This window comes from Psittacula echo (assembly GCF_963264785.1).
Source record: "Psittacula echo genome assembly, chromosome: 2".
Taxonomy (NCBI): Eukaryota; Metazoa; Chordata; class Aves; order Psittaciformes; family Psittacidae; genus Psittacula; species Psittacula echo.
In genome coordinates this window covers 152,127,799-152,145,082 of record NC_137737.1, presented here as the reverse complement: position 1 = coordinate 152,145,082, position 17,284 = coordinate 152,127,799, and the positions used below count along the sequence as shown (strand labels likewise).

General features: G+C 39.1%; 1 protein-coding gene across 1 annotated transcript in view; it reads left to right on the top strand.

The window, feature by feature from the left end:
* The window catches only part of ADCY8 (adenylate cyclase 8), a gene marked incomplete at its 3' end in the record, with an annotated part of 125,025 nt that overhangs the window by 83,001 nt on the left and 24,740 nt on the right, over nt 1-17,284 (top strand). The window contains exons 8-10 of the mRNA XM_080610335.1: nt 2,005-2,202; nt 7,848-7,948; nt 15,975-16,176. Coding sequence (XP_080466461.1) covers nt 2,005-2,202; nt 7,848-7,948; nt 15,975-16,176 — 501 coding nt within the window. The remainder of the gene's footprint in view (nt 1-2,004; nt 2,203-7,847; nt 7,949-15,974; nt 16,177-17,284) is intronic.

Below are 17,284 nucleotides of genomic sequence, written 5' to 3'. Positions count from 1 at the left end.
ACATTCAGCAAGAAGACAATTCTTCATATTAATTAATTTTTAAAATATAATGTGAAGCAAAACATAGTCACCTACTGGGATGAATTGAAGTTATTTTCTTTTTATATATAAAAAAATGCCCAGCTAAAACATCAGGGAACTTCCCCATCCTCATTTTCAGTGGATATATAACAATATGAACTAATTCTGAAGTATTAATGCACACAGCTTCATTTGGTTTGATATCATGGTTGAACAGTGACTTCTGACACACTTGTGTGATTTCACCACCACAAATTGATAAAAACTTTTCTTCATAGCTCAGTCTAAAAGAGACAGGAATACCTAAACTTAGTGTGTAGTAATACAGTATTAGTGCATAGTGTCTTAGTGTGTAATAATATAGTATTTGTTTTTCTGGGATTTGGCTCTAACCTTAATTTCCACCTCAACACCAAGGATAAGATATAGATCTAGGCATATCTGAAACTTTAGCATGAGAAAAGTTTCCTTGATACTTATTTTCTCCAAATGCTGATGGTATTGATTTTCTGCACAGAAGATGGGGACATTTGGGTGGTTTGCCAAACCTTCTGTATTTAATTCTTTTTTCTACTAAAACAAACAGGAAGTTTGCTGTTCACTTAAATAGACAGAAGATTTCAATCCTGGTATCCTTTTCCACCCCCATTTTGGGCTTTTAAGTTACTCATCAAAAGATGGAATATGAGAAAACAAGATCCTATCTGTGACTACAGAGTCCATTGACTTTATTTTAGGATTGTAAAGAAAGATGTCTCTTGGGGTTTGGTAGTGGGTACCTGAGCCCCTTTCTGTGTTTTAATGTGCTCTCCAAGATTCATTAGAACGTAATTGCTGACTATAACTTTAATATGAAAAAGGGAAACCTGCATATATAATTTGCTGTACCTATCCCATGATCTAAAAGAGTTGGCTTTCCAGAGAACTCTAGGGATAATCCATCCCAAACTCCTGTTTCCAACAATGCCCAGTAGGAGATATAGCAGAAGATCTTTTCAGAAAGAACCTATGGGGACAACTTTTGTCAAGTAGAAGTGTATGTCTTATCCATATGAATTTTGAAATGTCTTATGCTACGATGTATGAAGGTTTATCTCCTTTCCACCCATTAACATTCCTTAATCCTTGGGAATATCACAGGTAATAGAGTTTATTTTCCCATTCAAGTGGAAAAGTGCTGCTTCACTGTGGTTTGTGTCATGAAATGATACCATGAAACTGGATTGAGTTATTCTCTTTATGAAAGCAAAGTCTAACTCTTTCCTGAAGGTGAAGCACCCTTCATACTATCTCTGCTAGCTTTCTCTGTGAAGCTATGCAATAATATTTTTTTATTCTTTTTATTAGTCAATGAAATACCAAACGAATGATGCATTCAAGACAATATTTAAAATAATAATAAGAATTACAGTTAAATTAAATCATATAGCCTAACTGTAATCTAGACTGGCTAAAATGTACCAGTAGTGAAGAAGAAAACCCATGCTGAAGTAATCAGAAATGTCACCTTCTTCACTCCTGCCTTAACTGTTCTGTTCCTTAACTACACACATCCAGTAACTTTAAGATCAAGAAAAAACATCATTACTCCGTTTTGTGACTTCTGTTTTGTGACTTCTGTTTTCCCTAGCTTCTTTTCTTATTTGTTAAAACACACCATTGAGTCAGATACCATGCTGTGATTTTGGTGTGTACTCCCCTCATGCATGCTCTAATAATTAATTAGCAGAATCTGGAAAGGCGAATATTGTCCTAGTGTGCAGTGCAGCAACAAACCTGTATAAAAGAGGGCATTAAAGTGCTCCCCTTAATGTACTGTATGTGTTTAGTGGAACAGACTTATTTCTTTACACTTCTATAAATTTCATTGAATGGATTGCATGGAATGCTGTAATGGTTTGCAATGCAACATGAACTAAAACATTGCATTTTTAACCCAAGGGGACCAGCAGGTTTATTCTGTTTGCATGTGCTTTCCCCTAGACTCTGGCTGCCCTAACAAGAAATTCAATAAATCTGCTTCCAAACCATCTTGCACAAGCTTTGCATGTCCAGTCTGGGCCTGAGGAAATTAACAAGCGAATAGAGCACACCATCGACTTACGGAGTGGCGATAAATTGAGAAGAGAGCATATCAAGCCTTTTTCACTGATGTTTAAAGACTCCAGCCTGGAGCATAAGGTAGCTGAGTCTTGGTAGCTGCATTATTCGCAACTCGAACTGTAATAAATGTCCACTGAAGTCGAGAAGCTGTAGGTTCTGGCTTGCATTGTTTGTTTTCTGGTCTTTTTCATTTTGTTTCAGTTTTCAGAAGTTGGGACTGAGCTAGAGGTCATAATAGAAAGTGTCATGATGCAGGTGTTACAGTGCTGCAGTGATTATGTTTCATTGTTGGAAAATACGTACACTGAGCAAAGTCTGCTTCTGAAAACAACAGCCATTTGCCAGGTTTCACTTGCTGTTGCGTACAAGCGGTTTTCTGTCAGATGACAGGCTGCCTTGGCACAAAAGGTGATTTAGCATATTAATAAACTGACACTTCTATTCAAAATATATATCTATATTTATATAGATATGTTTCTTTCGTTTAGTCATAGGACCCATCTGATGTCCTCTAGGCAGTTGCTGTGTTTAATTCAAGTAAAAACTAATATGTCAATTTTTTGTTTTAAACATCCTTTTTTTTTTTTAATGTCCGTTTCTAAGAGATAAATATAACAGCAATTTATGGAGGGTTAAGAAAAGCGCCATGCTCCAATCTAGCACATTACATAGGTCAGATTTTAAATATTAATAAAGTTTTTAATAGCATCTGGGTGACAAAAAGCCTGTTTAAAAGTCAACATTTTTAACAGCTTTGATGCATTTTCTTAGAATCATAGAATAGTTAGGGTTGGAAAGGACCTGAAGATCATCTAGTTCCAACCCCCTGCCATGGGCAGGGACACCTCACACTTCTCAGTATGACATTTCCAATGGAAAACCGTACTGCAATGTTTGGAAAGTGGTGCTTTCATTCAATTTTTCCTTAAGTGTTAGTCACAATCTGCAAGCACAGGCAATAAAAACACAAAATCCTTTCAGCAAAGTGGACTGAATCATTTTTCTGTCCTCTCAAATGGACTGGTTTTTAGCATTACATAGAGCTAAAGCTTTGAAAAATAACAACATTGCTTTAGTTGCTTTGATTCAGCCACCTTGAAGAGCTGGATAGTTGCTGGCCAGCAACCTCATTGCTTGTCTTCAGGATGGTGGGGCACCATGAATATACTCAGAGAAGGATGAGGAATGCAAAAGGGTGATGGGGATTAAGGACAGATGAATCAGAATGCCCTCTTCATCACAGCAGGAGTAATGTCTTATGGGACAACATGGGAAATGTCCCTTCCCTCCCCATTCTCCTGTGCTATAATTACAGGTTTGTCCCAATAGCCTCAATGTTAAACCATAGTCTAAAGGCTGCCATGAAAAAAAATAGTGTGTGAACTGGTTTCCTACAGAAACTAGCTATTTCCTCCATGTTATCTTGTATTACTTTCACTTTCTTCCTTCTTCATGCCCATTTAGAAAACAAAACAAAATACACTCAGATTTAAACTGGGATCTCATAAAGCTTTTTCAGCAGCCTTTTGCTTCGGCTCTCCCCCTAACCTTTCAGTCTAAAATGATGTTTTCTTTTAGCCATTAACATTTTGCAGCTGCTTACTTGACCTTCTACATCAGCATCTTGAGCTGCTCCTTTCAGTGTTGCTAAGCAAGAAGACAGTCTATGTCTACGGGCTTCACAATTCCCATTGCCATTTTCATTTGCTGCCACTCAGCTCTGTTCAGAGCAGTGGCAGCTTCAAGTATGAGGTAGCTCTGAAGTAAAGTAACTTCTATGCAACATCCTCTGCCTTCACATTTAGACATCACACTTTCAGACAGCGCTGGCATTTGCCTAGTACTTATTCCTTTTATCTGCAAGCACTTCTCACCCCATACTGCAGTTACTCAGTAGGCAGAATAACCAGAACCCATAGCTCAGATCCTGATCAACAAGTTAACCTCCTTCAGGGAGAGTTGTATTAATGCTCTGTACCCCAAACCACGGAGAATTGAGTAATCATGTGAACAATAAACTGTATTTCTTCCTCCTGTATTAGTAACAGAACTATCACATCATGGGATCATAACTCTTTTGGGGCGACTTGAATAGATGTGGAATGTCATGCTGGACTTATGTTTAAGCAGTCTAGATTGTTCTGGGGCTTTTTTATTGTAAAACAACTGCAGACAGCAGATTTACGCTACCAATGAAAGTCCCATTTTATTTCCTTTAAGGTTTCAGGAGGTTAAAAACAAATTTCCAGAATCAGCATGCCCAAAACTACCATGGGAGCCAGCACAGCTCCTGGTTTACAATGTTTTAAATGAGTGGTATATCACAGTAGTTTAAGCCATTGGTACATCTTCCCACTCCTCTCATCTTATTGCTCTATATCCTTCCTGGTAATAGAAAAATGTAGATTCCACAGCAAACAGTAGCAGTTGCATTAGTGAATGGTTTATCTCTTTGATAGAATAATATATATAGTATGTATATTTTCTTGATCTCCTTGATATATAATATATAGTATATATATTTCTATATGAATTTCATAATATTTCATTCTCTATAATATTTTTGCAGGATCCCCACGCAGTATATTTTATAGATTCTTTACCTAAATGGACTAGCCACTACTAACTTGTATTTCACTCATTAACACTTGATATCTCATTTAAAGATGAATTCACTCTCTATTTTACTTGAGGTTATTTTCATAAATGTGGTGTAGGCAGATAGAGCAAAAGACTCATCACAGAAGAGTATTTCTAATGGTAGCATGAAAATATACTATGGGGTTCCAAATATGTGATAGCTCACAAGGAAAATCTGACACTCTTTTAGATGATTTCCAGTATATTATCATGATGCTCCGACTTAACAGCAGTGACTTGGGAATATCAGACATGATATTTCATGCAGGGTAAAACATAGTAACAGGGCAGGGAATTTTAAATGCTGGTAGGGTTTTTTGTTAAGGAAAATTTCCAATATAAAGATTTTAATAAAGATATTCTAAGTCTTCCTACGTATTTGCATTAGGATTATAAATCAGACTGGTCTTACAGGTGAAGTGTTTACATATTTTCTGTGAGGTAAGCACACTGAGAATATGAAAAAGGCTTTGAATTTCACAGTAGAGGTTTTCTTACGTCAAAGATGAGACCTAAATATCTGAGTTTCTCTGTTTCAGAATTTCTGTTGGGCAAGATAAACAGAAATGAAATGAGTAGGGAAAAAAATTGCCCTTCATATATGTTGTACCCTTGCAGACATGAGCCTCGCTGCTTTCCTTCAACACAAAAACTTCCAGTGGCAAGCAGGTCTGCAAGAAACACTGGGCAAATTCTATACCTGTTCAGCATCTTCCTTTTTGTAACTGATCAGCAACTGAACCTGTGTCTACCGTTTGGTATTCTCAGGAGTTCATCCATTTCTTCTCCTACCTTGGGCTTCCTGATACATCTTCTTCTGTCCCTCCCCTGTATTGCAGAAGCTTTTCCAGTAGCACAAACAGCATTGCTCTGAGAAAAAGCCTTGGGTAAAGAGAGGAGAGATGGGGAATAAGCAGCATTACCTGGGAGCATTACCTTTGGCATGCTTACGCAAGCTTAGTTTCATCTAACTGCTGGGCTAACCAGGAGATAAGCAGTTCCCCCCCAGCAGCACAGGCAAATGGCTCAAACCGCATGAGAAGAGGAGATAAGCCTTTGCTACACCATAGGCAAGTCACACCAGTGCAGGCAGGTCTGTGGGATGTTGCTGCTAACGCTTTCATTGCAGAGCAGGTCACATAATGAATCTTCTTACCACTCTACATAGCTATAGTTAGCTACATGCCTCCTCATACTTATGGATATGCCTTGAGGTTTAGTCCATCCTTCAATAATTTCTCCAAGTCATTAAGGGGTAGACTGATACAGAAGTGCTTACTTTATCATTAGCGTTTGTGCTGCCTCAGAGATGCTAGCAATTTCTCATCACGACATTGTTACTGATTAGACCAACAGCATTCATCTTTCTGACATAATGCTCAACTAGCAGGCAATTCGATGTTTGTGTTTCATTCAATTAATTTGCTATAATTTCCCCAAGGAACAGTTGGGATTTCATGTTATATTTTAAGGAATGTACTTCTTTTTTTTTCCCTTTGGTTCTTTTTATGCCACAACCAAAAAAAGCCCCAGTTCATTATTTTAGTGGACTGATGCAGTTGTTTTTCTGCACATGAAATCAGGGTCAGTGCCTCTGAGCTTCCGGCAGTAAAATGGAATTGCCTGTGAGCACTATCAAAAATTGTGTCAAAGTGATACTGCCAACAGCAAACACAGGGTATAATCACAGCAGAGGGGTCAAAATGAGGGACACCAGCAAATAACCCCCCTCTCTTTCTCATAACAAATGGGAGCAGGGAAGAAAGAAGCCTTTTTCATGTTTCAGGAGCTTGAGACTCTTTTGATCAGATAGCTATAACTGAGATTAAGTCCCTACCAAAGGTTCATGTAGTGAACACAGACTAAGGTAAAACCTTCCTTCAAAATCAGATTAGCTATAAAATGCAGTTCATAGCTGAACTCTCTCAATGTATGTTCCTGATCCATTTCTTAATTGGCTTTAATTTTTCATAATTATGATGCTTTCTAGGCATTTATAACTGCAGTTTGCCTTGTTTCCAAATCACTGGAGAAAGATTCTGATATCTCTTTGACTAATTTCTTTTTGTTCTGCACATGTAACTCTTAGCTCCTTCAAAACTACAAGAGAATAAATAAAATGGAATCACTGTGCAGAGGAGGAAAATAATCGGGCCAAGGCATCTCTGGGATTCTTTATTAGGTGAAGAAAATTCAGTGGCATCAGTATAAGATAAATAGACTTACAAAAATACGTCTATCGGCCAATCTTCATCTACTGTAAACAACTGGAATTTAGCTGAATAAATGCTAGCTGAGGACTTGGGTAACATTTCCACTTTCACTGGTCTACCGTGATTCACTGATGTATCTGCTCCTCCTCTTCTTGGTAACTCCCATAGGAGGGGAATCTGCTAGCATTTCCAGTGGTTTGATATGCTGGAGAAAAATACTTTTACAGTAAATCATAATAATGTTGCAGTTCAAATGGACTTTTACATAATAATACCTTCATTTTCTCCTTGGAGAATGACAAGTTTCTGCACAGCCTCCGGATAAGTCAGGATACAGAGATCATGACCCACATCCCAGACAGTCACAGAATGTCCCATTCTGTGTTCTCATCTTAAATAAGAAAAGTAAAAGATAAAATGGAATAGTCTCAGTTTGGCAGCATTGAGACACCTCTGTGACATCATGCATGCAGAGTTGCAGCTGTCTTCAGTGTTTGTCTTCAGGTGAGGAAACCCATGGTACCTGGTTATTAAGTATTTTAATAAGCTATTAAATATTAAGTGTTCTACCCAACACCACAAGCCCCTAGTATCTACTTGGGATTTAAAGTAAAGAATTCTGAAAAAGAGGCAACCAAGTAAAACAATTTTGCACTGCAAATTACAGAATTTTTCTTTTTGAATAAAGTATTTTACCGGCTTATAAATGATTTATTTGCTGTGTTTCATTTTTAAAAACAAATTCAGATCACTGATGTATTAGATCTTCCTGCTAATTTTCCCAAAGTCTCCTATGTGCCTCAGTCTTTATGAAAGTACTGCATGGGTTAACAGCTAATTTACTCTTCTGTTTGTTTTCTTTTATTCTAGTATTCTCAAATGCGGGATGAAGTATTCAAATCAAACTTGGTGTGTGCATTTATTGTCCTTGTGTTTATCACCGCTATCCAAAGCTTACTTCCTTCTTCCAGGTAAATACAGAAACATACCTCTATACACCTGAAGGCACTCTTGGGAAAACAGTGAGATAACATTTCTAAGACTGATGTGAAATGAGCTGTTAAAATCTGCTTGTTCCCAAAAGTGGAAATATTTTTCACTTTTTTACCAATATTAACTACTTCTGTATCACATTATCTGCAGCTACATGCTTTTATGTGAGACAGCACTAAAAAGCATGTAGCTTTTATGTCTATTGACATTATAGTGCTATGTTTTTAAGCAGAACTCCACTAAGTGGGAACTTTGGGTTACAAAAACTTGACACAATATGGCCTGCTGCTTCCACTGTTGAAGTAAAACATGATCCAGACAGTGGCTCTTTGCTAAGTAAAATTGCTGGTAATCACCTTTGGAATCAGTGTTTTGGTTTTGTTTCTTACATGCAATGTAAGAAAATCATACTGTTGTGCTTTGTTGCTGATGGTACATATTATCCAGCTGGGAAAAGCAATCTTGTGCCATTAAGAAGAAGCAAGGAGGTGAACTGGTAAATCTTTTCTCACTTCTCCTTTTATTTGGGCTGACCAAGCAACAACTTCCTCTCAAGGTGTAAAAAATGTGACATAACTGAGACCTCTGTATCCATGTTTCGCAAACTCAAACCCCCAAATTGCCATTTTTGTCTACTATTTAATAATGAGAACACACACAGTGTGTTCAAGGGCCAAGGTCAGTTTTCTAGCAGTTTTCTAACCAGTAGAACTTAACTGCCATTAAAACATGCCCTAGTATCATTTACTTTTCAGACAGAGTAAATGCTAAAATAGAAATACCTAGATGTGCATTCTTAGATGGTTTCTAATACTCCAATGAACATTAACTGTCTGCCTGTAGAATCACCTTAAAAATACAGTATTTGTATAAGAATCATAGAATAGTTTGGGTTGGAAAGGACCTTAAGATCATCCAGTTCTGATCCCCCTGTCATGGGCACGGACAGCTTGCACTAAACCATGTCACCCAAACCTCTGTCCAACCTGGCCTTGAATGCCACCAGGGTTGGAGCATCCACAGCTTCTTTGGGCAACCCATTCCAATGCCTCACCACCCTCTCAGTAAAGAACTTCTTCCTTATATTTAATCTAAATTTCCCCTGTTTAAGTTTGAATCCATTAGCCCTTGTCCTGCCACTACAGTCGCTAATGAATAGTCCCTCCCAACATCCTTATAGGCCACCTTCAGATACTGGAAGGCTGCTAGGAGGTCTCCATGCAGCCTTCTCTTCTCCAGGCTGAACAGCCCCAACTTTCTCAGCCTGTCTTCATACAGGAGGTGTTCCAGAAGACATAACATTCTGTATTACATTAATGCAGCAATATTTCTTGGATCGTGTTTGGAAGACCTGGTACACCATGTTTGCATCTAAGAACAGCAATAGTGTGGCTAGAAGCAGTCAAGCAACTGCAGTCTGCACCAGTGATGTCCTATGTATTTTGTAGTTCTCAGCTGGGAAAGTACCCAGAACAGTACATGACCTTCTGCTGTTCCTTATGTGCTATATTGCTCAGATACTAGTAAGTTTTGTTGTTTTTTTAAAGTTCTTCTCCCAATACACGTTCAAAATTCTTCACTTCTGATAGCTGCTACTTCTATATTTTTTTTTTCTCAGTATGTACAAGAAGATTTATGGATCTTATTAATGGAACATGTTTTCTAAAAAAGATTTCTGCTGCTATATCAATCACCAACAAAAAAAACCCCATAACATTTTTTGTACCTTCACAGATTCATCTCTGTTAATTCTCGTGAGGGTGTCTGGAGCAATTGGAATTAGGGGAGAAGGAGACACATAGCAATATTGCCTGCAGCTGTCCCTCTTCCTGGTTTCCCATGTTGCACAGTGGTCTGCTGATTTTCCCTGCACTTCAGAAATGCTCTGGGAACCTTTCTGTCACTGAATGTTAATGAGGTCATAACTATAAATAGGTTCAAGTAAAGGTAGATCAATCCCTATGAGATAAGATCAGCAGAAGTTTTTAAACAGAAGTATGGAACCTTGGCCTCAAGAATACCCTTAAATGTTGGTTTCCAGTACCTGGGAAGATATTTAGGGAAAGGATGTTTACCATTGTCCCTTTTGTGAGAGAAGATTTGAAGCTGCATGGGTGCTTCATGGCAGTGTGTATGTTCTTTCAGAAGCTGAAGATCACTGTCAACATTTAAGAAGGCAAATTTCAGTGTTTGTTTTCAAGTTCTGTTGCTCTGCTTCAGAAAGTGTGTTCTGGTCTTAAAAAAAGCATGGCTGTTAAATAAGCGGAGGTCAACAGATGATCTGCCCTAAAATAAAAAGACGAAGGGTTTCTAGTTGATTTTAGTTGGTTTTAATGGTTTCAATATGCTTAAACATATTGAATGGGGAAATAATCTGGAAGTCCAAATTTCCCATGTTCCAGTTCTAAAATCAGTTCAATTTATGAGCACACAAACAAGCTATCACCAAGTTAAACAACATTTGGATTCAGAGAGTCTTGGAGATAGCTGCATACTCATCTCTTATAGCTCTGGCAGATATCAGAGAAGTAAACTACCTCAGTGGAAATGCAAGGACATCACATCATTTCCATGGAACAGCTAACAAATTGTAATTAACATTCCTTATGGTAACCTACCAATTTCCTAACAACACATTTAAGAGTCCTTCAATGAATGCTTCAGAGATCTTTTGAAGAAGACGGGAATTTTGTATTTGCTGAAGTACATGCTTGAATATTTTTCTGAGCTGAGTCTTTTGGGGGTTTCTGGAAATTCAGTGGAAGAAAACATTATTTAAATCATCATAAAACAAATATTATTAAGGATCTTCAGGGAGTTTCCTAGATAGGTTGCCATAGTCTGTGTGTTACAAATGGGAATCATCTTCCTATTATAAGATTATTTAGAACCTTATGTATAGCCCTAGAGGGCAGGGAGGCCCAAGACAGTTGTTATTCAAGGATCACCTGCTACAAGCTCAGGAGTGTTGCATCCCAACTAGAAGGAAGTGCAGCAGGAGGGCCAGGAGACCTCCTTGGATGGATAAGGAGCTGCTCAGGAAAATTCAAAGGAAAAAAGAAGCTTATAGAAGGTGGAAGCGGGGACAGGCGGCCTGAGAAGAATACAGGGACGTTGTCCGGGAAGCTAGGGACCAGGTGAGGAAGGCTAAGGCCCAGTTAGAATTGAACTTGGTTAGGGATGTGAAGGATAACAGGAAGGGATTCTATAGGTACGTAGCGAGTAAAAGACAGACTAGGGACAACGTAGGCCCCCTCCGAAAGATATCGGGAGAACTGGCTATCCGGGATTTGGAGAAGGCTGAGGTTCTGAATGACTTCTTTGCCTCAGTCTTCACTGGCAAAGTCTCTGACTGCACCACCCAAGTCTTGGAAGGCAAACGCAGGGACTGTGAGAATGAAGACCCAAGGTCCACTGTAGGAGAGGATCTGGTTCGAGACCATCTTAAAAACCTAAACATACACAAGTCCATGGGACCTGACGGAATCCATCTGCAGGTCCTGAAGGAGCTGGCGAATGAAGTTGCTAAGCCACTGGCCTTCATATTTGAAAAATCATGGCAGTCAGGTGAAGTTCCCGACGACTGGAAAAAGGGAAATATAACCCCCATTTTCAAGAAAGGGAAAATGGATGACCCAAGGAATTACAGACCAGTCAGTCTCACCTCTGTGCCTGGCAAACTCTTGGAGCAGATTCTCCTGGAAGACATGCTAAGGCACATGAAAAACAAGGAGGTGGTTGGTGACAGCCAGCATGGCTTCACTAAGGGGAAATCCTGCCTGACCAATTTGGTGGCCTTCTATGATGGGGCTACGGAACTGATGGACAGGGGCAGAGCAGTTGACATCATCTACCTGGACTTGTGCAAAGCGTTTCACACTGTCACCCATGACATCCTTGACTTTAGATTGGAGAGACATCAATTTGATGGGTGGACCACTCGGTGGATAAAGAACTGGCTGGATGGCTGCACAGAAAGAGTTGTGGTCAATGGCTCCATGTCCGGCTGGAGATCGGTAACGAGTGGTGTCCCTCAGGGATCGGTGTTGGGACCGGTCTTGTTCAACATCTTTGTCAGTGACATGGACAGTGGGATTGAGTGCGCCCTCAGCAAGTTTGCGATGACACCAAGCTGTGTGGTTCAGTTGATACGCCGGAGGGAAGGGATGCCATCCAGAGGGACCTCGACACCCTTGTGAGGTGGGCTGATGCCAACCTGATGAAGTTTAACCATGCCAAGTGCAAGGTCCTACACCTGGGTGGGATCAATCCCAGGCACAGCTACAGGTTGGGCAGAGAAGAGATTCAGAGCAGCCCTGCAGAGAAGGACTTGGGGGTGTTGGTCAGTGAAAAAATGAACATGAGCCAGCTTCAGTGTGCGCTCGCAGCCCAGAAAGCCAACTGTATCCTGGGCTGCATCAAGAGGAGCGTGACCAGCAGGTCGGAGGAGGTGATCCTGCCCCTCTACTCTGCTCTCGGGAGACCTCACTTGGAGTATTGTGTGCAGTTCTGGTGTCCTCAACATAAAAAGGACATGGAACTGTTGGAACAAGTGCAGAGGAGGGCCACAAGGATGATCAGGGGACTGGAGCACCTCCCGTATGAAGATAGGCTGAGAAAGTTGGGGCTGTTCAGCCTGGAGAAGAGAAGGCTGCATGGAGACCTCATAGCAGCCTTCCAGTATCTGAAGGTGGCCTATAAGGATGCTGGGGAGGGACTCTTCATTAGGGACTGTAGTGACAGGACAAGAGGTAACGGGTTAAAACTTAAACAGGGGAAGTTTAGATTGGATCTAAGGAAGAAATTCTTTACTGTGAGGGTGGTGAGGCACTGGAATGGGTTGCCCAGGGAGGTTGTGAGTGCTCCATCCTTGGCAGTGTTCAAGGCCAGGTTGGATGACGCCTTGGGTGGCATGGTTTAGTGTGGGGTGTCCCTGCCCACGGTGGGGGAGTTGGCACTGGTTGATCTTGAGGTCCTTTCCAACCCTAACTATTCTATGATTCTATGCATTAGATTATTATTAGAATCACCTACTGTGTATGGGTGTTTCAGAATTTTATCTCTGTTTGACTCCCATAGGATAAATACTTGATCCATTCATACCTTTCTCTGACAGGGCAGACACATCACTGAATTTAAAAATATTTGTAATAGTTTTCATTCTTTGACATATTGAGTTGGGGAAATTACTCTAAGTGACATAAATTAATGCCGTATTTCTGCTGTAAGTATCCTCTATGAAGCCATTACATTACATTGCCAACTTGCAGTGATTCATCTTCTCTATCTGAGAGGCCTGAGAGTTTGGTTCATTTCCCGCAATACACTTTCTATATGCTCAGATGGGCAATCAATCATATTGGAGTAGACTGCTGAACTACTCCTACTTCTATCAGTTTTTCACTGAGTTATTCTTGTGAGGAGATACACTGTTATTCATTTAAACATCTGCATTACCTGTTTTGTGTATGCTTCCTTCTGGCTCAGGTCTTGATTTGTGATTGTTCGTGTGGAAGAGGGAAAGCAAAAGTTCCATTTCAAGTTTCACTTGATCTTGACAGTAAGGTAGCCTCTAGAAAGAAAAGCATCTGGTCTTGAATCTCTACTTGAATGAAGAGGTGATCCAACCAGGTGTTGTAGCTCTGGAAGTTCATATACAGAAGAGTACTATGGTGGTTTGTTTCTATTCCTCTGACCTTGGCTATGTCTTCTGCTGTACTTAATCCTATCAGCATGCTGCCAATAAAATCTTAGCACAAATACTGGATTGATCATCTAGGAGGTCATAGGTGTGCAGACTTCAGTTTTGTTTTTATCTCAATCAGGCTTAGACAGGAGACAAACACATCAATGTTTAATTTAACAGCTACAGTGGAAGAATTTTTGTTGTTTATGTATTTATTATGAACAAATACAAGACCATGGTTTCTCACACAACCTAAGCAGGTTATGTGCATTTTGGATTGATATCCCAGACTTAGGTCCCTAGATGCTCCCTTTATTTCAATTTATTAATTTCAATTTATTTCTCTTTAATTCAATAGCACTGGTCTTACATGTAATATTTGGCAGTCCAAAATAAGAACTGATGTTTTGTGTCCTGAGGTCTGATCTACTGAGTCTTCACCCTAATCTTTTTGAAAGCCTTAATTTGATTTCATTTAGAGCTAGGTCAGGCTAGGTCTGCCGAATTGGTAGGTTACATCTGCATATAGAGACTGTCTATATGTATCTGAAATACAGCAAGAAAGCATGAGTCCCAAAGCGGTTCTCAGTCATTTGGCTTTGGAAAGCAAGAAGGCTACTGCAGAATACTGCTGTGGTGTGGGGAAACTGAAGAAAATTGTTTCATATACCTATCTGGCGTTGTCTATAACCCCAATTCAAAGTATAGCCACTGGAGAACGGGTCAGTCTGTGGATCTCAAGGTGCTTTCTATCTGAATAAATCTAAAAAGCTGCTGTGCAGTAAAATGTATCCTAAATTACACAGCTTTCTTAAAGAGCTCTCTTGACTTCCTTGACTAGTTCTCCTTGAACATATTGTCCAGCTTTTCCCCAGCTTTACTGACTGCTTCTTTCTTGGCTTTCTGTGCATTTTCACAGAGAGAAGCTGCTCTCAAGACATGGTTGCATTGTGTCTCTACTTGGTAGCTTTGGGACTTTGAGCAAGTCCTGAGACTCTTCCCACAAAACTCAGTCACGCAGGATGAATTCTGTGTCTCCTGCTTCAATCTTGTTTCTTCATTATTCACTCTTCCCTTCATAATACAGTTTCTTTTTACTGGCTACATTATTCTTTTTTGTAAAAGCAAGCTTTACTTCTGTGTGAGCTTGGTGGAGAGGATGGGGCTTTTTTTAGGGAGCTCCTTTGCGTCCTGTGTTCAACTCACACACAAGACTCTGATAAAACTTGTTGGAGTGAAATGCTGATCCAGGTGTAAGATAACATTTCATACAGATGGTACCTCATCAGAATAGTGTCAAAGCTCGTAGTACCACACGAAGCTGTCAAGGAAAGTTAATGCGTAATTAATCTTATTTAAATTAATTAGGGAACAGAACTTCCATTTTGATGTTTTTCACATTTTTCACATTTCAAAATGTTTTGTAAAATACGTTGATACTACAAAAAATATCATCTTATGCATATATATCTTATAAATTTAGAAAAAAATGTAATGAAAGTTGGAGTAGAGGAAATTATGGGCTTTAAAGGAATTGACCTGTATTCTGTATACGCACTTAACAATAGTTAAGGATAACATTTGCAAGAACAAAATTTACAGGGTATGCCAAATGACATTTTATGTAAACTTGTTTGGATCATAGAACACCTGTTTCTATGCTTTATATTTTAAAGGACTTCAGTGAAAATAGTACATCAGTTGCTTTTCTATAAGCCAATAAGATTCTTAGCTGCAGTTTAAAATGAGAGGAATCTTACATTTCTGCAATTATTATAGCCTGACTTACTTACTCCAGAAAACAGGCTGCTTTATTGTATTCACTTTATATCTATGACCCTTGGTATACTATGAGCTTAAGACCTGTGTTATGCTGTATTCATAATAACATCCTACCAAACTAATACATTAGAGTGGGAACAGGCTCATACGTAAGTGGCATCAGTATCCTACAGGCTAAATAGATTTGCTCTGAAAGAAGCTTAAGGAGCAACTGAGTACTAAAAGAAAGAATATGCTTGCCACTCACTCTCTATATAAACCAATAGAGGCACCGTCAATTATTTCCTTGGCTTGTTTCTTCAACAGCAGTTTCTCCAACAGCAGTTTCTCAGCAAAAAGCCACGTGAAGCAACGGCAGACCTGTGGAATATGAGCAAATACTTGCTTTCTCTGTTTTATTTCCTGGTGGGTTTTTGTCTCAGATTTATGGCAAATGATTTTTCTCAGTCTGAACTGTATAAGGATTTATTTTGATCAGCAGTAGCATTGTGCTGTGATTTAATGCTGAGTTTACTGTATTTTTTTGTTCTTCCTAGGGTGATACCAATGGTCATTCAGTTCTCTATTCTGATTATGCTGCACTCCGCTCTTGTGTTAATCACTACGGCAGAGGATTACAAATGTTTACCTTTAATGCTCCGGAAAACTTGCTGCTGGATTAATGAGACCTACCTGGCCAGGAATGTCATTATATTTGCATCAATTCTGATTAATTTTCTTGGAGCCATCATCAATATTGTAAGCTTATAGGGAACCAGGTGATATTATACAAGAAAAAAAATATTATTAAATTATTAATCTTGCTACAGGACTTGCTAACTAATATGTTTATAAGCCAGTTATAATTTAAATATAAAAAAAAAAAGGCGCTGTATGACACCTTCAGGAAATTAAATCTGTTGCTTAAACTATGTATTTCTGAAATATCTAATTATTTTTCCCTTGTGAGTATCATCTATCTTTAAAACCCTTTTGCTACTTTCTGTTCAATATATTTACCTGTTGAGGACCATTTGTAATTTTCGAACATATGCTTCTTTAAAGACTGTCAATACAAGAAATGCTTACAGATATTAAATTCTTCATCTCACAATTCTCCATCTCACAATTCTCCCATTAATTAGATTACAAAAAATATGAAAAGTGACAACAAACCCAGAAAATACCTTAAAAGAAAGGATGGAGTTGGTCAATCTGTGCCAGTAGCCACAGCATGTAAAAAAGAAGTTAAAAGGCATAAATTCTAAACATGTCTTGCTCATTTAGTGGCTTGAAAACCCCCTTCGGCCTGAATTCACCTTAGCTGAAGTAGCAAACCATGGGTATAGTCACTCTTAGCTTTCTTTATAGTCAATGCATAAAAACGGGAATCCCCACAGATTTCTTTCGTTTATACTGGTCCCAGTAAAAAGATTTTTCTCTCTCCAGTGCCCACTGAGGGCTCCTAATTTCCACATCTGCACTAAGTGACAAATCTAAAGCAAAGTTTATCAGTGTATCTGTGAGGAAATGTGTGTACTAAGCTTTACGCAGCAGCTGTGGTAATTGAAGACAGTGGGCCTGCGTACACATGGTAAAAGGATAGGGTCTTGTATGAAAATGGAATAGATCCCTGATTATCCTGATGCCTTCAGAAATGTGAGATGGCAGCTTTGCATGAATTAGGCAGATTATCATGTCAGACAGCCTGGCAGGTGCTGAAGGCTTAGGAAAAAAGGTAAATATCTCACTGATTAAAATTAATATTTTCATCACTTTCCTCTTGTAGGGCAGTTTTTGCCTACAGGTGTAGCAGTGCTTTTTCATCTAAACTTTATAGTTTGTTTTCTTCTAGTCAAGATCAGTA